Consider the following 24,092-nt stretch of genomic DNA (forward strand, 5'->3'; position numbering starts at 1 on the left):
TGGTATATCACAGGTCATGGTATGTGGTATCCTGTTTGAGGGATGGTGCATATAAAAGATTTCTTGTTACTAATGCAACATTCTAGCAGGTTTCTTCTCTAAGACTATATGTCAAAATTACAAAATATTTGACATCCAGTAGCTAATGATTAATCAATAAATATGCTCTTGTGGTGTCGTTAAACAAAACAGACTTTTTAAAAACCAATTTATAGCTTACACGGTTTTTACATATTACCAGTGCTTACAATACATAAAAACACACATACATGTATTTCATTTTACATTTTTACATTGTGAGGAAAACAATAGAAAAATAAATATTTATCAACACCCAAGTACAAACAATGGTTACTGAGTGTCAAAAAACATATGTATGCAATGCATGAGTGATAAGAAATGGGATTTATAAATGTTACTTAAATTTAATGGAAAAAACAAAACGAAACAAAACAAAACCCATTATTTGAGATTTGGCAGTGGTATTGGATAATAATGTTATAGAAACAGTTGTATACAGAGGATAATCAGTGAGTTACCAGTTATTAGCAAATTTATGTCCTTGGTGAAATAATTTTTATTTGTCACAAGCTTTAACTGGTTTGTTTTATTATTTTTACCTCTGCTTTTTTTTCTCTCTAAACGCCTTTTATTTTTGAAGGTCACACTTGTATAGGCCTATAGAAAACATGTTACATTTCAGTATTGTTATAACTTTGTGTTCATAGATAATGTTTGAAAAACAAAGTTCTATATATTCTGTTTTAAAGATCTACATTTTATTACAAATTTAATAATAAAACCCGAGACATCAATGCAAACTCTTTAAACTATGTGACATCATTTTGTATGTTTGTAAAATCATGATGACATATAGTACCGACAAAGACATTGGTTTGTAAGCACTAAATCATCCAATAATATTGCACACAAAACCAATTTCTCAGTGAGAAATTATCTTTTATTTCCTCGGTTATGAGTGCCTACTGAGGTAATAAATTTAATTATACATTGACAAAATTGGAAACAAACAGACCGATATTTAGTAATAATATATTAATTATGAAATGATAATACCAGTACATGGCTTTGTGACAAATGATTGAGATTTGATCAGGTATGATAAAACAATTGTCACTGTCTGTAAAAGCATGTAATCTTCTCAACATTTCATCAATATGTATCTACTACAGTACCGACATCATCAAATAAAGGCTAGACATAGAAAAAAGAGGAAAACATTTGAATAGAGAAAAAAAGTAAAGTTAAAAGAACAATCCATGTTTGATTTGACCAAAGAAACACCACTCTGGTTATGAACAAAACTTACTGATTTGAGAATTTCTGTTTCTCGTTGAACCATGGAAAAATCTCCAAGTTCATCGTCCACCAATAACTGGTCTCCTTCAGATTTACTGAAATGGAAATTAAAACAAAAATAATTTTAAAATTACAACCAATTAGCTCATGCTGATGATGGAAATTAATTAATTTTCTTACACATATATTTAAATACACATTATATAACAATTGTTCATTTATGATTGACTCGGTAAATTATGTGATTTTTAAGTCTTAATACAATCGATGGTTTATGTGCATTATTTGCATAACTGTTGAATATACATACAATAAAATAGATGATTTACCCCTATTATTAGAAATAGATAGTAGAAGTTTTTGTATAAATGTTCATCTTTGATAAACAATAAATAGAAGGTTTACAACATCATACTGACTTATCATTAGATATATAGTGGAAGTGTTTGTATAATTGTTGGACATTTTTGTTTGGTTTTTTTAATAAATGTTGAAATTCATGGACCATACAATGATTTACATTAGTAATTGTTGCACATTCAATAGTTGATATTTTTAAATAGATGGTTTCCCCACATGAAATGGTCTATCATTAGAACTAGAGATAGTGAAAGTGTTTGTGTAACTGTTGGAAGATGAGTTTGTGTCAACAGGTTCAAGTAAACAGAAGAGGAATGATAAACGATTCCGCTATTTATTTTGTCTTGATTGTCCATTTCTCTCTTTGTTCTCGGCTATGCAGCCAGCCATGTTTTTTTCTGCTGGATTTCTTCACAGGAATGTTTTTCTGTAATCCACTGTTATGTAGGTTAATTAAGATTAATAAGTAGAAAGTAGATTACAGTTTTTATCTGTGTGCTGTGTGTGATTAATCTGATGACAGAGTTTAAAATAGAATTAGGTTTGTTAGTCCAATCAAGTAACCGACATGATGTAGACTTAGCTTCCTGTACATGACTTTACAGTCAGAGAGGTTAAAGTTTGTTTGACGACACCACTAGAGTTCAGTGATTAATTAGTCATCGGCTACTGGATGTCAAACACTTAGTAATTCTGACATGTCTTCAGAGGAAACCTGCTACATTTTTCCATTAGCAAGAAATCTGTTATGTGCATTTTCCCACAAACCTGATAGCACATACCATGGCCATTGATATACCAGTTGTGTGGCACTGGTTGGGACAGGGGAAAAGAAATAGATTCATTGATGAGCTTTGACCATCCACCGAAGCACCTCAAGTGAGCACTCTACCCATTGAGCTATATGTAACTCTGCCCTATTACCAGTTGTAGATTCACACTTGGACTTAATCAAAATGAGTTTCCTCTGAGGAAAACTAATATAATTTATATACTGTCCTTGAAAACCTAATATAAGTTGTAGAAGCATCTCAAGGGGTTTATGGATTTTGATACCCTCTGTATTCTTTGGCTCAGGGTACAAGAGCATACAGAGGGTATAAAAATCCATAATCCCGTCGTGATGCTTCTACAATGAATTTATCTTGCCGACATGTTTAATCACAAGATTTTCTTCAAACACATCCAGGTGCATTAATAATGTTAAAAAAAAATTCAATAGCAATGTCATGTACCCATTTTAGTGTTATTGTAAGGAGATGTAAAATGACGTCATTGGAATACTGATGTCATTCAAATTCAAAATTAGCTGTATTATTACAATGGTTCGCCACCTTGAAATGCTCGCTTTTCTTCAATTTCATTTTCCGAGTGGTTGGCAAATCATTGACAGCCATGTTTTATCCACGTTCATAACAGACAAATGTTTGCATGGTGCATTAATACAGTAACAACAGTCTGATGTTACAGGTGGGGTATAAGAGATTTGACTCCACCCACGCGGAGTATAAGGCTAAATAACCAATGAAATTCGAGTATTTTACATGAAGGCGAGATAATCTAATTTATATACCTATATATATTTATTTTTTTCTTCAGTTTTTGGTACTACAATTGACATTAAAGTAGGAAACACTGTTTTTACATGTAGGCCTGAAATTTAATTTTTATAAACTTTATTTTCTTAAAACTGAAACAAGATATTTTTTATTTAATAAATTGAAACATTTATTTTCGGACGTGTGGATTTATCAACACTGACCTCAGTTTGTGGGTTTTATTAAAGGAAGTTGATCGGATAATACTGGTAGTTTCTTAACTAATGATGACAATTAGCGTGGTCACAGTTTCCCCGATAACCTCACTGGATTGCACCTCTGGCAGACGTGATAATAAACGGCAGGAAATGATGCCGATTATCGGTCCTATTACCGAGAATGTCTAACACATGTGTCTGCTTCCTTGTTAGAGTTAGTTTTTCTAATTTAATTTCTTGCCTTGTAGATAGGGCATTGTGACATTAGGTGGTGTATCTTGTATAAGTTACTATAACTTATGTCAGTATGGCAGGATGGGAAGTGAATTTGAGAATACCTTCAGAGTAAACGTTCTCCAAATATGCCTGACATGCTTGCTTTAACAGGGAGACATTTATAACTAATACAGGATTTCTCCAAGGACAAGAATTCCTAAAATAGTCTGGAATTTCAAAAATCCTATTCCAGACCTTGAAGGTTTGCCCTACTTAGATGTCTTCAAGATAAAAAGATATAATAAGATATTAAAAAATTGTTTCCTCTGAAACCAGCTTTAAGATTAGATGTTCATAAAAATATTTGAAATATTAGAAATTTTTGTCAGTATAAAACCAACATCTTTAGGAGAATAAACAAACAAACTTGCAGCCATACAAACCAGTAAGGTATAAAATAGAGAAGGCTAGCTTGGATGTTAAAAACAATACTGGGTAAAAATTGGAGTTGACCAGTAGGATAATAATAACAACAATGCAATATAAAATAATAATAATAAAAAAGAATATAAATAAATAAATATATAAATTAATTAATTAATTAATTAATTAATTAAAAGATAACCTGCTGTATCAGATACTTTTCTAAGTTTGATTGTGTTTTAAATCCATGGTTGGATCTATATTATGAGAATTCTTGTCTTCATTCATGCTTAATTCTGAAGGGTTAATTACAAAGTTTGTGCTCATCTTATGGAACTGGATACACTATTTGTATTACAAAATCAGCAGAATAGCTTGGAATTTTATTATCTTAGGGCCTAGTGTAGCATGAATTTTGTATGGTTGCGAGGTAAGAACCCTGTGTTATTTATTTAGGCATTTGAAAATTGCGAGAACAATCATTTTAGTCATGCATAGCTCATGCAAATCTAATTTTGTGTAACCTATTTTTCATCCATGTATTAAATTTAGGACCTCATTTACATAATGGGTTATACAAAAATGAAATGGATTTACCATAAGTGGGTTACACCAACTTTCAGTTCTCACAAGTCTGTGTATGTGACCTAGCTAATAAACAACAACATTAAGTTAAACCGTGTGGACATGACACAGTTTATGGTGGACAGACAAAATGACTCCCTACAGGGTGTATACTACCAAATCAAATCCCATAGACGACAATAGTAACATATGCGGCTAAAACTCCTACCTGCAACGTATCAACCGACATAAACGCCACAGATATAAATACTACCACCCCTTACACTTAAAGTGAATCAGAAAAAAATGGGGGTCAAGCTGCTCGTTTCTGAGATAACGGGTAGCGTCTATGACTACCCTAGTTTCGCACAAAATTCGAGTACTTTTTTTTACAGGTACCCCATACATGTTTCAAGCACAAGGCTACTTGACACATTGGTACTAGATGAAATAAAATTGCAATTTTTTTTTACCCAGATGAAACTATTATTTTTTACAACCAACACACTCACATTTATAACCAATCACAGGACTTGTGGTGTTCACTTCTCTATCAAAAGTTCGGTGCACCTCGCACTTTGACCCAGCCGGAAGTTATTTGATTTAGTACTACCTATAGGTCTGTGAGGAGTTGTAATTAGGATCATGTACTGGTAGTCGTAAACGCTCACTTGATGCACGGTCGGTTTGGGATCGATCCCCGTCGATGGGCCCATTGGACTATTTCTCGTTCCACCCAGTGCACCACGACTGGTATATCAAAGGAGATGGTATGTATTATTATGTCTGTGGAATGGTACATATAAAATATTCCTTGCTACCAATGGAAAATGTTTGCAGGTTTTCTCTATAAGGCTATTGGTCAAAATGATCAAATGTTTGACATCCAATAGCTGATGATTAATAAATCAATGTGCTCTAGTGGTGTCATTAAACAAAACAAACTTTAACTTTAACCTTTGTTGGACATGTTGTACATGTAAGAGACTGTAATTTAGAATATATTTCTTCAGACTAAATGACTTGGAACCATCAGGTTAAGCTGCCTGACATTTGAAATGAAAGATGGGGAATTCCGACATTCTACCTGTGTGTAAGGTAATTATGTTAACACTGTTACTGCAGGAATGTGTCAGTGTCCAGCGTTCACAGAGTGCATCTTGGAGGATGTTAGAGAGAATAAAATGCTCTAATCTTATCACAATAAATATTTTATTGTCAGTTTGCTACCAGGATATTGGTAAAGTGCAAAACAAAGTGAAACTGTGCAGTGGAGGGGATGAAGTTGGGATTGCAGAGGGATTGGTAGAAGGCCTTCAATGGGGATACAAGTCAAATACACGGGCCAGCTTTATTAGCCTACACTTGTTGCTATGGAAACATTGCAAATTTGACAAGATAAAAAGGATTCCACTACAAATGTAACATGTATATTTACTGTACTCATTTGCCATGCTGGTGCTAAACTGAAAAACTGTTCTTCATCTCTTGGTTATGCACTGGTCTAACTGATGTGAAAATTCTTAACCTTTGTGCAGCCAGATCCTGATTATAGCAATCACCTGTATGTACTTGTTAACACAGGTGTGCAAACAACCACCATCAGAATATACCTGTATGTATATACCAGCCAGTGGAAGAGAACTCTACAGAGGTGGTCTGGAATTTTTCATTGAAAGCTGCTTCGTGTATACATCTTAACTGTTTGAATGTGCTCTGTATATATGTGTAGTTCAGTCCACACTAAAGTACTATGTTTAGTTTATATCTCATAGATGCTAAGGTATGAGTCTTTAACTGTTTGAATGTGCTCTATATATATGTGTAGATCGGTCCACACTAAAGTACTATGTTTAGTTTACATCTCATAGATGCCAAGGTAAAATATGATGGGTGCTTTATGTCTCTGACTGACCACTAGCTATATATATATATATATATATATATTCAGTATTCATGAATTTTCAAAACAGTAAAACCTCGGAGCTGTAACATGGAACTGATACACTCTGTACTGTAGAGAGGGGCAGGTTCTTGCTTTGATTGAAAACATATTTCATTGCATAAACAACAAAAGGATTGGGCACCAGTTTGCCAACTGACTAGGCTGTCTTCTATATTCAGACAATATAAGGTTCTTGCTTAGACAGTAGAGTGCTCACCTGATGTGCTTTGGTTGCAGTATTGAACCCTTCGGTGGACCCATTCGTTTTTTCCCCATTCCAACCAGTGCCGGTGGTATATGAAAGGCTGTGGTATGTGCTGTTCTGTCTTTGGGTCTTTGCTGCTAATGGGTTTCCTTTGAAGACTATGAGTTCAAAATTACCAAATGCTTGACATCCAATAGCCGATGAACAATAAATCCATGCACTCCAGTGTTGTTAAATAAAACAAACTTTGGGAAGGAACTAAAGTTAAGAGTTCTCACAGTGTTACCTATACAGTGAGTTACACTGAATGTAGAGCTGGTAATCAAAGAGATTGATAGTGTACGTAAATACTGACATAATATTGCTGAACCATGCAATTTACACAGCATTAACTCTCTTACAGTCAGTCAGAATGGACATGTGTGTACATGTGTGTATAGGTAGGTCTAATCAGCGTTGTTACTGTTAGTATTGTTCTCTTTGAAGCAGGATCTCATTTCGGTAAAACACTGACCCATGAGTCAGATCTCACCTTTCTACAATAGTGGTGATATATTAGATTAGTTCATATATGTACACATAAAGTCAAACCTGTTTAAATAGCTACCTGTATGTAGCAGGCACCTTGCTTAAGAAGGCATTTTACCTTTCTCCCAATGTAGATTAAACCGCAGTGGCTTTTAGTGATCGTTATAGAATTTCAGCAAGCCTTGAACTTTTAATGTCCTGGCAATGTCGTACAAACTGCATGCAGTGGTTGAGACTAAAGTGTAGACTTTCAGGGCCAAATCAGTCACATCTAAACAGCCATTCGTAAGTAAAATATATTTTTGTTTAACGACACCACTAGAGTACGTTGATTTATTAATCATCAGCTATTGGATGTCAAACATTTGTAATTCTAACATAAAGCCTTAAAGAGGAAACCCATTACATTTTTTCATTAAAAACAAGGGATCTTTTATATGCACCATCCCATAATCAGCACATAATACGGCCTTTGATATATCAGTCATGGTGCACTAGCTGGAACGAGAAATAGCCCAATTGGTCTACTGACGGGGATCGATCCTAGACCAACAACACATCAGGCGAGTGATTTACCACTAGGCTACATAACACACCACATTCACTTACACTTGTTTGAAATAAATGTCTGATGATTGAGAGCTGAATTTATGTAACAGGGCAAAGTCCCACCCTGTACTACCTAAAAACCTGTTTCCAAATCAGTGGCAGGAATTTGTTCACAGATATGACTATATACGTGTGTGTGTGTGTGTGTGTGTGTCTGCATGTGCATACATGTATCTGTTTGGGAGCATGTGTGTGTTTACATGTAAACGAGGATATATGGTGTTATGTAATTGTACATATTAACTGTTACTCAGTCATGCAACATTGTGCAATGTACATATTAACTCACACACATTGTTGTAATGTTACACTTTTGCCTACATGAAACATGTACAAACAGGAAGTGACACGGAGATATGGGGTCAAGTGTCAGGTAGTAGAACAGGAAATATGTGTAGTCATCTGATTAGTAATTTTCCTACTCATTGTTCAAATCAAATTATTGCTGACCAATATATGTAATGAGTTTAATGTACAGTTCATGTGTTTCTTTTGAGGAATTTGATTTGCATGAGGAATACATGTACCCAGATGTCATATTCATTTCATTTATAATTACTTGCATGCTTATATCCAGTTAAGGTTCAAGCACACTGTCCTGGGCACACACCTCAGCTATGCGGGCTGAGAACCCCAGTACCTACCAGCCTTATGTCCGCTGAGTTAACCACTGATTAACTGAGGCCGGTTGATATCATATTGTCTGTGTTCCTATAGATCACTCTGCTGTTACAGCCAATCAGCTGCTTATATAATGCCACTAAAAAGACTGACCCTTTTGTTTATATTTTATTTGGTTGGAATCAGAACTGATTTTACTGTTAAGTTATGCTAAGTTGAAAAGGGGGCCAACTTCCATAATTATGATGTAAAAACCGCCCGTTGATTCCTGCATTTAGACCTGAATGCCATATGTAGTGAATTGCTTATATTCTGAGGTTTAATGGGAGTTGCTTCCCTTTCTGGTCCCCTCAAAGTAAAGAGTGGTCATATTTCAAACTCTAGGTGACGAACTTGTTATTTTTTTCAGTTGAAGTACATCACAGGGGCTATATATTTTTTCTACGGTAGAAAGTTCAACGTTTTTTCTGGTTTAATTGCTGCATAGGCTAATGTTAGTATGTTTGTCTATTAAAAACAAATAGTGGTAAGATACCTTGACCATTTGACCTACATGTTGATGTGAACTGTGTGAGTGATGGATAACCAGATCTGTACAACCTGGTGGTTACACTCCCACCTGGCACTGAATATGTTTCTTCACTTGTAGGTATTCATTAAAAACACACCAAAAATAGCACACAGACATTTCATTAAGAAAGTCAGTTTTTATGATGACATATTTATGTTCTCTTACAACTCACTCACTCTCACTCTCTCTCTCTCTCTCTCTCTCTCTCTCTCTCTCTCTCTCACTCTCACTCTCACTCTCACTCTCACTCTCACACTCACTCTCACTCTCACTCTCACTCTCACTCTCACTCTCTCTCTCACTCTCTCTCTGTGTGTGTCTCGCACACACACACACACACACACACACACACACATGTAAAGACATGTTTAAAGCATCTATATGCACATGTGTTCAGCTATCCAGATAGCTAACATCATTGATTAGTATTCGACATATATAGGTACTGTCAAACCGTGTTAAGCAACTATGAAAAGGGGGTATAAAAAAGTGGACTTTTAAGACAGGTGGCTGCTTAATGCAGCTTAGTTTATACTATATTAGATGATTAGGGGTAGTAAAAATGTGGCCTCTTAACGCAGGTAACTGCTCAAAACGGGTGGCCATTAGAGCAGGTTTGACTGTATGTTCTTAAAATATGTTATGTACTGTCCCAGATATTTGGTACAACAATAACACTAGCTGTTTGTTAATGGAGAGAGACATTAATGATCTACTTACTCATCTACGAGTCCATCTGAATCAACGAGTTTCTGCTTGACGGGCGACGGGGATTTTGACCTGCGCGTCTCGGAACTCTTGTCACTCTTCGCGTCATCGGTATCTCCCTCACGCCGTTTCTTCCGACAACAGCACTGAAATATTGCCGCCATAACACACATGCCAAACAGAGCCGCTACTGTTGTGGCTATAGTAACAACCATTTTAGGAACACTAGAATCCAGACCACTGTTAACCTGTTGCAACGCCTCTGACTTTGCAATCACATTTTCTCCATATGACAAAGATTCCACACTCTTTTCGTTCCTCACCACCGGGTCCTGTAGTAAAACTTTCTCCTCGTTTTGGTTTTGCTTTTGGTTCCCACCTGCTGTAAATTTCTGCCTCGCCACAAACCTGTAGGTAATTTGTTTTACTTTTCTTGGCTTGTGTCTATTTTTGGAGTGAATTTCTCCCACTTGGCTGTGTTGGCTATCGCTCAATGTTTGCTGATGAGCAAGTTCGTAAACAAGTGATGACTCATTGTCGGGAAATCCTCTCACTGCATGGTGCAGTACGACAACGTCTTTATCATCCTTCTCTCTTCCCTCACTTGTCCCTATCTTGTTACGTGGGCTCAGGGTGAGAGCAGACAGGAAGCCGACACTCGTCACAAGGAGAAGGGTGAAGTTGGTGTGGAGATTCTTCATTTTAACTCCCAATCAGTTTTACTTCTAGTAAAGTGAAAAGGATATAGTTTATGTCTATCACAGTATTGTGTAATATTTATATGAAATGGGTTGTGATATTCCATGTAATGTTTTATCACATCCACTTTCTTTGTAAACAGAAGTATTAAGTTGAGTTGTTCGACAAAATTCCACCTAACCCATATTAATCACAGAACACTATTCCTCAGTCTGTTGGCACATATAAACTGATACGTTAAAGAATAAAACAAATCTTAACTTGGCACAAATATTCTTTGTCATTCTAAGAACTCGATGTTCATGGTGCCTTTTCTTTCAGAACACAAAACAGAATCTGTATCCCCATTACAGTTACCTATCTGCTTACAGACACATGGTGCTATCAGAAACCTGTTTCTACAGACATACACAGACAGTCTACAGTGAGACATACATAGTCTACAGACAGACATACAGACAGTGTCCGTTATCAGCTGGACGTCTGTTTACTGAGGTCCCTTGTCAGGTAGCTGACATGTTTATGATGATGGTAAGGAAAGCACTTTTCAATGTCATCATGGCTCTGCATATATATATTCAAGAGTTAATTTACTCCCAATCTGAGACCAGTGTCTGTAAGATGGAGATAAGGATTCCACTTGTTACTGCCATGCAAGGACGTGTAGACCACAGTTCAGTTACTGCCAGGCTGAGAGCGGTGTGAGGATCACTTCACTGTTTCCTAACAGTCGACTGGTGTTCTCACTGTGTGCACTTCCCGACCCTGACACTGTTTCTATCTGCTGTGTAGGTCAGTCTGTCTGTCAGCCTAATTAGGCTGAATGAGATCTGCAAAGGATAAAAAACACAGATGTTTGAGTACATACATGTTTAACTGTCCCAAAAACAGTCACTGTCGAGGTCAAGGTTGTGCCTGGGATGGACATGCTATGAACCTCAATTGGCACGCAAATACAGTTCCTCATCTTGATCCAATACATGTGTGCTATTTATGTGTGGTGTGTGCAGTCATTGGATACCTTAATTAGGCCTATAAAGATTTGTGGAGTTTTTTTAATTACTGATATTAATCTGATATAGGTATAAGGACCGGCTGTTGAAAGAAAAGAAATGTTTTATTTAACGACGCACTCAACACATTTTATTTACAGTTATATGGTGTCAGACATATGGTTAAGGACCACACAGATATTGAAAGAAGAAACCCGCTGTCGCCACTTCATGGGCTACTCTTTTCGATTAGCAGCAAGGGATTTTTTATATGCACCATCCCACAGATAGGATAGCACATACCATGGCCTTTGATATACCAGTCGTAGTGCACTGGCTGGAATGAGAAATAGCCCAATAGGCCCACCAACGGGGATCGATCCCAAACTGACCACGCATCGAGCGAGTGCTACCACTGGGCTACGTCCCGCCCCAACCGACTGTTGAATCAATAATGTTATTTAGTTTTGTTAATTTCAAGTGTTTACATCATGTTAACCCCACCTACTGTTCCCTTCTCAATACACACACATTTCTAAGTATTAATGCCACAATCGTAAGCATGATAATATAAATATTTGGGGATTTTGTCCCAAAATCTTAGACTTTCTACCCAAAATCTAAGATTAACGAAAGCACGGAATCATGCTAAATACACAGCCTGAATACTATTAGCTTGTTCGTAATCTGTAGAGTTCATTATGCAGGTTGAGTATTGGCTACACTGGGTTCTTACAATTTGTAATGGAACTGAGGAGAAATCTTGCCAGTCAAATTAGCATAAATGTACATTAATCAAACAGATGTGAAAGAAAACAGTCTAATCCAATATGTCATCATCCATCTGGGTTCAAATCTCACTGACACTTTTATTCTGCCCTAGGTAAAAATGTCAGCTGCGCTTCAGTGACACTAGTTCCCATTATCCAGTGGCTTGGTGGTGCTTTATGTCTGTATCCATCCATCCATTGGGCTCTGTTTTAGCAGGTGCCAACCAGAACTCACAGGGAGAAAGATAATGTGAACACTCAATAATGATAAGTGAAGATAAGGTTTTTTTTCCATCTGGTTCCATGAAAAGCTACCCTGAATACTGCGAAACAAAAATCCTTGAACTGCTATACAGGCTGTTGCATACATACCTGGACCCCATTTTATGAAACGATCTTAGCGCTAAGATTACCTAAAGTGCATAGCTACAGTATGCACTTAAAGTGTTCTTGGCGCTAAGATTGCTCCATAAAACAGGGCCCAGTACATTACATGTTAACACTACATGATCATCTCCAGTGCAGTCATAAGTGATTTTATCCATACAGGATACATTAAACCTATATGTCTGCAAGGTACATTTTATGTAGAATGTGTTTTTTTCTTCTAAATGTTTTCTTCTAAAGGTGGTTTTTTCTGTATTTAAATTTGCCCTTTGATATTTAAAGGCTGCGTTGTTGACCTTTGTGTTTAACCCTATTCCATGTAGAAAAAAGAAAAAAGGCCCATTAGTATGTTTAAAGCATGAGTGTAGGAAGGTGCCAAAATGTGAGGGAGGGGGACCACATACACACACACACACATATATGTATAAATATATTTAAAAAAACCCATTGTTGCTGCTACAAAGTGGGAGGGGGGGGGCACATGCCCTATTTCCCCCGCTCCCCGGCTTCCTACGCCAGTGGTTTAGAGTTGTATTTCTGACCAAGTCAGAAATGAGAGATATATTTTGACTACATGACTACAAAACCAATCCATATGTCCATTCCTTCATAAGACATAATATAGCAGGCATAATATAGCATTATGGATTGTAGATTATGCTTGTTTTTGTTGTTTGTTGGTTGGATGGTTGGTTTTGTGGGGAATGAGTTGGGTGGGTCTACACAAGATAGAATAAGTAGAATGACGCTCTGTGCTTGTGTATCTTTGTAAGCTGTATCTTTGAGTGCAACTATTAAACATGTGGCATTGCCCAACTTGTAGGAAGGGAATGGAGAGAGAACAATATGTTGGTTGTGTGTTATGACAGAACTGCAGGTATTTGTACACACAGCTAACACAAAGTAAACCTAACTGTATGTCAGACCTGCAACACTATGAGTGGAATGGCTTGACATATAACCTGGGCTATTGTTCTACTCCAGTACAGCTCATCTTTACCTCTTCACATTCCAAATATTAAAAACATACCACATGTTTTGTTTGCACCATTAAACATGTGAAATAATAGGGGTTTTTATGGAACAGAATGTAGATAAGTCAAATGGGTGTCAATAGAATTAGATCACTGAAGTGGAGTGTACAGAATGTAGATAAGTCAAATGGGTGTCAATAGAATTAGATCACTGAAGTGGAGTGTACAGAATGTAGATAAGTCAAATGGGTGTCAATAGAATTAGATCACAAGAATGTAGAGTCAAATGGGTGTCAAATTAGATAGATGGAGTGTACAGAATGAAATGGGTGAGATAGAATTAGATCACTGAAGTGGAGTGTTCAGATAAGTCAAATGGGTGTCAATAGAATTAGATCACTGAAGTGGAGTGTACAGAATGTAGATAAGTCAAATGGGTGTCAATAGAATTAGATCACTGAAGTGGAGTGTACAGAATGTAGATAAGTCAAATGGGTGTCAATAGAATTAGATCACTGAAGTGGAGTGTTCAGAATGTAGATAAGTCAAATGGGTGTCAATAGAATTAGATCACTGAAGTGGAGTGTTCAGAAAGTTGATAAAAGTTTGTTTTGTTTAAAAGCACCACTAGAGCACATTGATTATTAATCATTGGCTATTGGATATCAAACATTTGGTAACTTTGACATATAGTCATAGAGAAGAAACCTGCTACATTTTTACAGTAGTAGCAAGGTATCTTTTATATGCACCATCCCACAGACAGGATAGCACATACCATGGCCTTTGATATACCAGTCGTGGTGCACTGGCTCGAACGAGAAATAGCTCACTGGGCCCACTAACGGGGATCGATCCCAAACCGACCGTGCACCAAGCGAGCGCTTTACCACTGGGCTATGTCCCTCCCCCAGAAAGTAGATAAGTAAAGTATTGGTAGAATGTAGAACAGTGAAGTGGAGTGTTGGTATAATGTAGATCAGTGAAGTGGAGTGTTGGTATAATGTATAATGTAGAACAGTGAAGTGGAGTGTTGGTATAATGTAGATCAGTGAAGTGGAGTGTTGGTATAATGTAGATCAGTGAAGTGGAGTGTTGGTATAATGTAGATCAGTGAAGTGGAGTGTTGGTATAATGTAGATCAGTGAAGTGGAGTGTTGGTATAATGTAGATCAGTGAAGTGAAGTGTTGGTAGAATTTAGATCAGTGAAGTGGAGTGTTGGTATAATGTAGATCAGTGAAGTGGAGTGTTGGTATAATGTAGATCAGTGAAGTGAAGTGTTGGTAGAATGTAGAACAGTGAAGTGGAGTGTTGGTAGAATGTAGAACAGTGAAGTGGAGTGTTGGTACAATGTAGATCAGTGAAGTGAAGTGTTGGTATAATGTAGAACAATGAAGTGGAGTGTTGGTATAATGTAGATCAGTGAAGTGAAGTGTTGGTATAATGTAGAACAGTGAAGGGAAGTGTTGGTATAATGTAGAACAGTGAAGCGAAGTGTTGGTATAATGTAGATCAGAAAAGTGAAGTGTTGCTAGAATGTAGAACAGTGAAGTGAAGTGTTGGTATAATGTAGAACAGTGAAGTGGAGTGTTGGTAGAATGTAGAACAGTGAAGCGAAGTGTTCGTAGAATGTAGATCAGAAAAGCGAAGTGTTGGTAGAATGTAGTGAAGTGAAGTGTTGGTAGAATGTAGATCAGAAAAGCGAAGTGTTGGTAGAATGTAGAACAGTGAAGTGAAGTGTTGGTAGAATGTAGATCAGAAAAGCAAAGTGTTGGTAGAATGTAGAACAGTAAAGTGGAGTTGGTAGAATGTAGATCAGAAAAGCGAAGTGTTGGTAGAATGTAGAACAGTAAAGTGGAGTGTTGGTAGAATGTAGATCAGAAAAGCGAAGTGTTGGTAGAATGTAGAACAGTAAAGTGGAGTGTTGGTAGAATGTAGATCAGAAAAGCAAAGTGTTGGTAGAATGTAGAACAGTAAAGTGGAGTGTTGGTAGAATGTAGATCAGAAAAGCGAAGTGTTGGTAGAATGTAGAACAGTAAAGTGGAGTGTTGGTAGAATGTAGATCAGAAAAGCGAAGTGTTGGTAGAATGTAGATCAGTAAAGTGGAGTGTTGGTAGAATATAGATCAGTAAAGTGGAGTGTTGGTAGATTGTAGAACAGTGAAGGGAAGTGTTGGTAGAATGTAGATCAGTAAAGTGGAGTGTTGGTAGAATGTAGATCAGTAAAGTGAGGTGTCAGTAGAATATAAATCAGTAAAGTGGAGTGTCAGTAGAATGTAGATCAGTAAAGTGGAGTGGCAGTAGAATATAAATCAGTAAAGTGGAGTGTCAGTAGAAAGTGGATAGTGAAGTGGAGTGTCTGCTGAATGTAGACAAACAGTAGTTTTCAGCAAGTGTATTAAAGATGGTGGGACTCTCAGACCATTGTATTGAAATTACATGATTAAAGTAGCCAGTGATTAAACGATACACCTGGGTGTCTTTAAACAAATGTCTGACAGACAAACTTGCCGTTATTACATCTCACAAACCTGACAGCAGCTGGTCATTAGTGTGCTCACCGGGAGGAGGGCTTAGTCTGGCTTAAAGACAAAATAATAATCAGGTGAAATTCACTAATATTATATTGGTAAATCTTTTTTTTTCAGTTAAAATAATTAAAACACCCCTTTAAAAAAAAAAAAGAAAAAAAAAAGTTTGATGAAAACATTGATTCAGTGGACCAATATATTTGAGCAAGACAAGAAGAAACAGTTGACTTACCATTGTTTACAAACGAATGTTAGCAACATGGAAATGGATGTATCAGCTGGGTTTTCACAATGGCTGGATTATCACAAGAGACTTATATTAGTATATTTTAACTTCTCTCTTATTGATATTTCCACACACACAAGGAACACATTGTACATCGCACAATACTGGTATACTTAGGCAAAATAATATATAGGCAATATGCACACATGTATGTAAAGTCAGGTAATATATACAGGTAGTACGCACATATATAATAACAGCTGTAGGCATATGTGGATCCTTGAGAAATATGTATATTCTTGAAGTTAAACAGCACAAATCAATATAAAGTTAGTAATGTTTGTTTTCCTGTCCTGAACGAGGGAGTCGGCATAGGTCGAAACCTGTGCCTATGACAGGTGCGCTACAACTCTGAATGTGCATGTTAAACCCTAGACCGGCCTCGGTGGCCTCGTGGCAGGCCATCAGTCTACAGGCTGGTAGGTTCTGGGTTCGGATCCCAGTCGAGGCATGGGATTTTTAATCCAGATACCGACTCCAAACCCTGAGTGAGTGCTCCGCAAGGCTCAAAGGGTAGGTGTAAACCACTTGCACCGACTGGTTCAACAAAGGCCATGGTTCGTGCTATCCTGCCTGTGGGAAGTGCAAATAAAAGATCCCTTGCTGGTAATCGGAAGAGTAGCCCATGTAGTGGCGACAGCGGGTTTCCTCTCAAAATCTGTGTGGTCCTTAACCATATGTCTGACGCCATATAACCGTAAATAAAATGTGTTGAGTGCATCGTTAAATAAAACATTTCTTTCTTTCTTGACCTGACCTGACCTGATGTAATGTTTGTTTTGTTTAACAACACCACTAGAGGTCATTGATTAATGAATCATCAGCTATTGAAAGTTAGCGTTTGTTTTGAGCACTAGAGCACATTGATTTATTAGTCATCAACTATTGTATGTCTGACATTTGGTAATTTTGTCATAGTCTTAGAGATGAATCCCACTATATTTATCCATTAGTAGCAAGGGATCTTTTATGTGCACAATCCCACAAGCAAAATAACACAGCACGGTCTTTGATATACCAGTTATGGGGAACCGGCTGGAATGGGAAATTGCCCAATGGGCCCACCAGCAGGATTCGATCCTAGAACCGACTGTGCTTTACCACTGAGCTACGTCCTGCCCCATCAGCTATTGAATGTTCAACATTAGTAGCAAGGGGTCTTTTATAGGTACTTTCACACAGATACAGATCAGTTAAACAAGTTTTTGCTCATATGTAATAACAGCTGTATGCATACCTGTGTATATGGCATATCAATCAATATGTGCATCCTTAAATTACACACACCACTAGATAGAGATCTGTTAAACCAAGTTTCTGCTCCATTGTGAATATTTAAAAACCATACCTGCCACACTGCTGCTATTCAAATCCTTCCTCACTGACTGGCATTAATGTACGTGTTAAACAGCCTGCAGACTGAGTTTCTTCACAACCTTGTTTGCAAGTTAGATACAGATCAGTGTTATTAAAGTGAATATCAAGTCCAGATCTGATAACAATATAAATGTGTTGACACCACAGCAGACTTTGATATTATTATTACAGTATGATAATAATATATGTATAACTACAGGTATATAATTATAGCAGGAAGTGATTTACATATAATTCATGTTGCTTCAGGTAGTTATTTATATAACATGAGGCATTTTACTTCCTGGATAATAGGGGAAAAAAACTACCTAGGATTAAACTGTTAATTGAGTACACACTTTACATTATCGAAAGCCTATATATATATATCTCCTAATATGCAATGCAATATTTTAAGAATAGGTGTTAAATATGATTAAAGTTTACCACTTTAAAGACGTTTCTCACCAATTACAAACAGCCTTGATGGTTAAAGATATTACACTGGTACCTGTCTGTGTTGGGTGTTTTCACTGGTCATGCTAACAGCATGGTGAACCCACAAACTCCTACAGTGACTGAGTTTATCTCGCCATTCAGCACTGCATAAGACAACAGCTAATTGAGACGCGCGTCACACACGCAGCGTATCTCCTACAGCCCGTGGCATACAGTCGTGATGTACCTGAAATATGACTCTTTGGGTCGTGATATACTCGACATACCGCAGGTCCGGTCGACTCACGTAATTGATTTATGTCTCATTAATCTTTCCTCAATTGTCGATTGTCTGCGATCCGTCACAAGTATGCATGATGTGGTGGTACAGGCCCATCTCCCATACCCACACAGTGTTTATTTACATCACGGCTTAGTGTAGCAAGTATCTGTACTCAGCATTGTTTGTTTACATTATGTTGTAGTGCTATTATAGCAAGTATCTGTACTCAGCATTGTTTGTTTACATTATGTTGTAGTGCTATTATAGCAAGTATCTGTACTCAGCATTGTTTGTTTACATTATGTTGTAGTGCTATTATAGCAAGTAACTGGTACTCAGCATTGTTTGTTTACATTATGTTGTAGTGCTATTATAGCAAGTATCTGTACTCAGCATTATTTGTTTACATTATGTTGTAGTGCTATTATAGCAAGTATCTGTACTCAGCATTGTTTGTTTACATTATGTTGTAGTGCTATTATAGCAAGTATCTGTACTCAGCATTGTTTGTTTACATTATGTTGTAGTGCTATTATAGCAAGTATCTGTACTCAGCATTGTTTGTTTACATTATGTTGTAGTGCTGTTATAGCAAGTATCTGTACTCAGCATTGTTTGTTTACATTATGTTGTAGTGCTGTTATAGCAAGTATCTGTACTCAGCATTGTTTGTTTACATTATGTTGTAGTGCTGTTATAGCAAGTATCTGTACTCAGCATTGTTTGTTTACATTATGTTGTAGTGCTATTATAGCAAGTATCTGTACTCAGCATTGTTTGTTTACATTATGTTGTAGTGCTATTATAGCAAGTATCTGTACTCAGCAATGTTTATGTTTACATCTGTATATCACATAAGTATTTCCATAATGTAGTAACACATTTTATTATCCACATGGTTCAACATAACCGAGCTAATAATAATCATACGAAGCACACATGTAATAACAAGTATTATGACATAATTTTGGGAAGCGACCTCATAACATGATGTAACTTCCCCAGTCCAAGCTCTGACTGAGCATGTGAAATATGACGTCATTTCATCGTCTCCTTCTAGTTGTGGTTGTGTCGTCTCCTAGTTGGGGTTGAAATATTTCGAGATGATCCTTGTTATTCATAATAATATGGATAATAAAGAAATTATTACAATTATGTGCATGTCATACTGATTTTATAAAACTTGTGTAAAAATTCATGTGTTACCCTTGCTCAGACTCGGGCAATATAAAAATCCTGACACTTGTTTTGTAAAGTCAGTGTGGCACACAAGCTCGTATAATAATCTCTGTGTAACAAGTATATCGTGTTATGTTTCTTTGCATCTTTGTTTTAATAGATATTTCCATAATGTAGTAACATACCATGTAACATGTATACCATGTTATGTTTATGTACAAATTAAACCTTATTTCACATTCATTTATATAACATGTGGTAATAGCCAGTTTGTTAGCAGTCTATGTAACGCCAGTAAGTATACATGTTAGAGCCACCCATTTCGTTTTACAGAGGTGAAAATACAAGTATATACATGTTAGAGCCACCCAATTCGTTTTACAGAGGTGAAAATACAAGTATATACATGTTAGAGCCACCCAATTCGTTTTACAGAGGTGAAAATACAAGTATATACATGTTAGAGCCACCCAATTCGTTTTACAGAGGTGAAAATACAAGTATATACATGTTAGATACCATTCAGCTGATGGTCAAAGGCCGTGGTATGTGTTTTCCTGTCTATAGGAAAGTGCATATAAAAGATCCCTTGCGTCTTTAGAAAAAAAATGTAGTGGGTTTTTTCTGATGACTATGAGTCAGAATTACCAATTTTTGACATCCAATAGCCGATGATTAATTAATTGATGTGCTCCAGTGGTGTCGTTAAACAAAACAAACTTTATTTAATGTTATATTAAATGTAAATGTTTGAAATTACTCCGTATTCCATAGTCCAGCCATCTGTCAATCCACAAACCCATTTCTTTATTTAGCCATTCTTCTATCCATCCATTCACAAACCCATTTGTTTATTTAGCCATTCTTCCATCCATCCATCCACAAATCCATTTGTTTATTTAGCCATTCTTCCATCCATCCATTCACAAACCCATTTGTTTATTTAGCCATTCTTCCATCCATCCATCCATCCACAAACCCATTTGTTTATTTAGCCATTCTTCCATCCATCCATCCACAAACCCATTTGTTTATTTAGCCATTCTTCCATCCATCCACAAACCCATTTGTTTATTTAGCCATTCTTCCATCCATCCATTCACAAACCCATTTCTTTATTTAGCCATTCTTCCATCCATCCATCCACAAACCCATTTGTTTATTTAGCCATTCTTCCATCCATCCATTCACAAACCCATTTGTTTATTTAGCCATTCTTCCATCCATCCATTCACAAACCTTTTTGTTTATTTAGCCATTCCATCCACAAACCCATTTGTTTATTTAGCCATTCTTCCATCCATCCATCCACAAACCCATTTGTTTATTTAGCCATTCTTCCATCCATCCATTCACAAACCCATTTGTTTATTTAGCCATTCTTCCATCCATCCATTCACAAACAAACCCATTTGTTTATTTAGCCATTCTTCCATCCATCCATTCACAAACAAACCCATTTGTTTATTTAGCCATTCTTCCATCCATTCATTCACAAACCTTTTTGTTTATTCAGCCATTCTTCCATCCATCCATACACAAACCCATTTGTTTATTTAGCCATTCTTCCATCCATCCATTCACAAACCCATTTGTTTATTTAGCCATTCTTCCATCCACCCATTCACAAACCCATTTGTTTATTTAGCCATTCTTCCATCCATCCATTCACAAACCCATTTGTTTATTTAGCCATTCTTCCATCCATCCATTCACAAACCTTTTTGTTTATTTAGCCATTCTTCCATCCATCCATTCACAAACCCATTAACCCATTAATCCAACCATCCATCAATTTACAAACCCATTCATCCAACCATCCATCCATCCATACACAAACCCATTTATTCATCTATCCATCCTTCCATTTACAAACCCATACATCCAACCACCCATCCTTCCATTCACAAACCCATTCATCCAACCATCCATCCTTCCATTTACAAACCCATTCATCCAACCATCCATCCTTCCATTCACAAACCCATTCATCCAACCATCCATCCTTCCATTTACAAACCCATTCATCGAACCATCCATCCTTCCATTTACATACCGATTCATCCAACCATCCATCCTTCTCTTGACAAACCCATTCATCCAACCATCCATCCTTCCATTGACAAACCCATTCATCCAACCATCCATCCTTCCAGTGACAAATCCATTCATCCAACCATCCATCCTTCCATTCATCCATCCTTCCATTCACAAACCCATTCATCCACCCATTCATCCTTCCATTCACAAACCCATTAATCCAACCATCTATCCTTCCGTTGACAAATCCATTCATCCATCTACCCATCTTTCCATTTACAAACAAATTCATCCTTCCATTGACAAACCCATTCATCCATTTACCCATCTTTCCATTTACAAACACATTCATCCTTCCATTTACAAACCCATTCATCCATTTACCCATCTTTCCATTTACAAACACATTCATCCTTCCATTCACAAACTTGTTAATCATTTCATAAACTCTTATTTCAGTCATCCACAAACACACTCACCCATCCATCAGTTCACAAACACACTCACCCATCCATCAGACCGTCTACAAACCCATCCATCAGTTCACAAACTCATTCATTCATTCATCTATCCATTCATCATTCCATCCAGAAACCCATTGAGTGTCCACCCATACGTCCATCGGTCATTCCACACATCCGCACCTTGCTGTACGTAGTGGTGTGAGGTTTCTCCAGTGCAGTGTAATTAGTCACTGACGACACTGTGTTAGCACAGCGCTGTCAGGTTGATGAGTCTCATGTACTTGACATATAGTAACTGATTACTTGTTACTAATACGCTACATCTGTCAGGTTTTTTCTTGAACGACACCAGTTGATTGGCAATTGGTGGTAAAAACATTTGGTTACTATTTTGACTCATAGTCTTCAGAAAAAAATCCACTACTTTTTTCTATTATCAGCAAGGGATCTGTGCTTTATGCTCTTTCCCACAGACAGGACAGCACATACAATGACCTTTGATATACCAGTTGTGGTGCACTAGCTGGAATGAAAAATGGATAGAAGAATGAATGAATGAGTTTGTGAACTGATGGATGGATTTGTAGATGGTCTGATGGATGGGTGAGAAATTGCCCAATGGGTTCATCGATGGCGATCGATCCTAGACCGAGGTCTTTACCTGTCATGTGATGGAATATTTTGCCCCCCACCCCACTCTGTCCCCGCTGGGCAGTGCCCATGGTTAGTACATAAAAGGCCACATATCTTAATTTCAAGTACTTATATACTACTCAAAAGAATTTAAGGGTCAAAAATTTATAACCAAATAAGTTTCAGAGTGTATTAGATTGATGATGTAAACTACACCAAAAATTTAATTTATTGTTCCATATTTACAAAAAACCCACAAATAAACGTCACTGTATACAAGAAAGTCACATGACATGCTGTCAAAGTTGAAGGTTGTCAAACATGGATTTTACACATTAGAACATTCGTTTAATAGTGTGTGAATCCACCCCTGGCGCGAATACACTCGACACATCGTTGCCTCATGCTGTTGATCAGACGTCTGAAGAACTCTTGGGGAATGGCCTGCCACTCTGCCATAAGAAGTTGACCCAGATCATGAAGGTTGGCCGGAGGGGCATGGTTATCCCGAACTCTACTGCCTAATTCGTCCCAGGTGTGCTCTATTGGGGCCAAGTCAGGCGAATATGCTGGCCAATCCATCCTGGCGATACCTTGTTGTCTGAGAAAGTCCGTTACCACCCTGGCACGGTGGGGTCTGGCATTGTCATCCTGCAGAACTGCCCCGCCGCCAATCTGCTGAAGGCCTGGGAGAACCAACGGCCGGATAATCTCATTCAGATAGCGGATTCCATTCAGATTGCCATCCACCACATAGAGGGGGGTCCTGTGGTGGATAGAGATGCCGCCCCACACCATGACGCTGCCACCACCGAACCGGTGACGTTGTCTAACGTTAACGTCAGCGAAGCGCTCCCCAGGATGTCTGTAGACACGAACCCGACCGTCGTTGAACTGGAGACTAAACCTGGACTCATCAGTGAACATCACTCGACCCCACTGAACATGTTGCCACCACAGATGAAACGTGCACCAGTGACGTCTGGCCATTTTGTGACGTGGTAGGAGTGGTGGTCGAACAGCCTGGCGACGGCAGCGTAGATTATTGGCTCTCAGACGATTGCGTATGGTTTGATCAGACACTCGAGTTCCAGTCGCAGTCCGCAGATTGTCACGTAATCGGCGTGCAGTGGTTGTGCGTTGACGTAGAGCCGTATTGGTGATGTAGCGTCCTCTCTATTTGTAGTGCTTCGGGGTCTTCCCAAACGTGGACGATTTCGAACAGAATTCGTTG

The 24,092-nt window shown here is 37.5% G+C and overlaps 2 protein-coding genes across 7 annotated transcripts in view; one reads left to right on the top strand and one right to left on the bottom strand.

Annotated features, from left to right (window-relative positions):
* The window catches only part of LOC121379925 (set1/Ash2 histone methyltransferase complex subunit ASH2-like), an 81,625-nt gene that overhangs the window by 32,926 nt on the left and 24,607 nt on the right, over nt 1–24,092 (top strand). The window lies entirely within an intron of this gene.
* Nucleotides 1–24,092, bottom strand: part of LOC121379926 — a 47,087-nt gene that overhangs the window by 8,687 nt on the left and 14,308 nt on the right. For 2 of the 5 annotated variants that reach the window (XM_041508613.1, XM_041508609.1), the window contains exons 2-3: nt 9,839–11,355; nt 1,331–1,415 (exon numbers count right to left, since the gene is read on the bottom strand). In XM_041508613.1, coding sequence (XP_041364547.1) covers nt 1,331–1,415; nt 9,839–10,527 — 774 coding nt within the window. In that variant the 5' untranslated portion in view covers nt 10,528–11,355. Of the gene's footprint in view, nt 1–1,330; nt 1,416–9,838; nt 11,356–16,179; nt 16,231–17,813; nt 18,157–18,289; nt 18,512–24,092 lie in introns of those variants that run through there. The other 3 variants (XM_041508610.1, XM_041508611.1, XM_041508612.1) reach the window with 3 other exon arrangements.

The sequence above is a fragment of the Gigantopelta aegis genome, chromosome 8 (genome assembly GCF_016097555.1).
Source record: "Gigantopelta aegis isolate Gae_Host chromosome 8, Gae_host_genome, whole genome shotgun sequence".
In the NCBI taxonomy this organism is placed as follows: domain Eukaryota; kingdom Metazoa; phylum Mollusca; class Gastropoda; order Neomphalida; family Peltospiridae; genus Gigantopelta; species Gigantopelta aegis.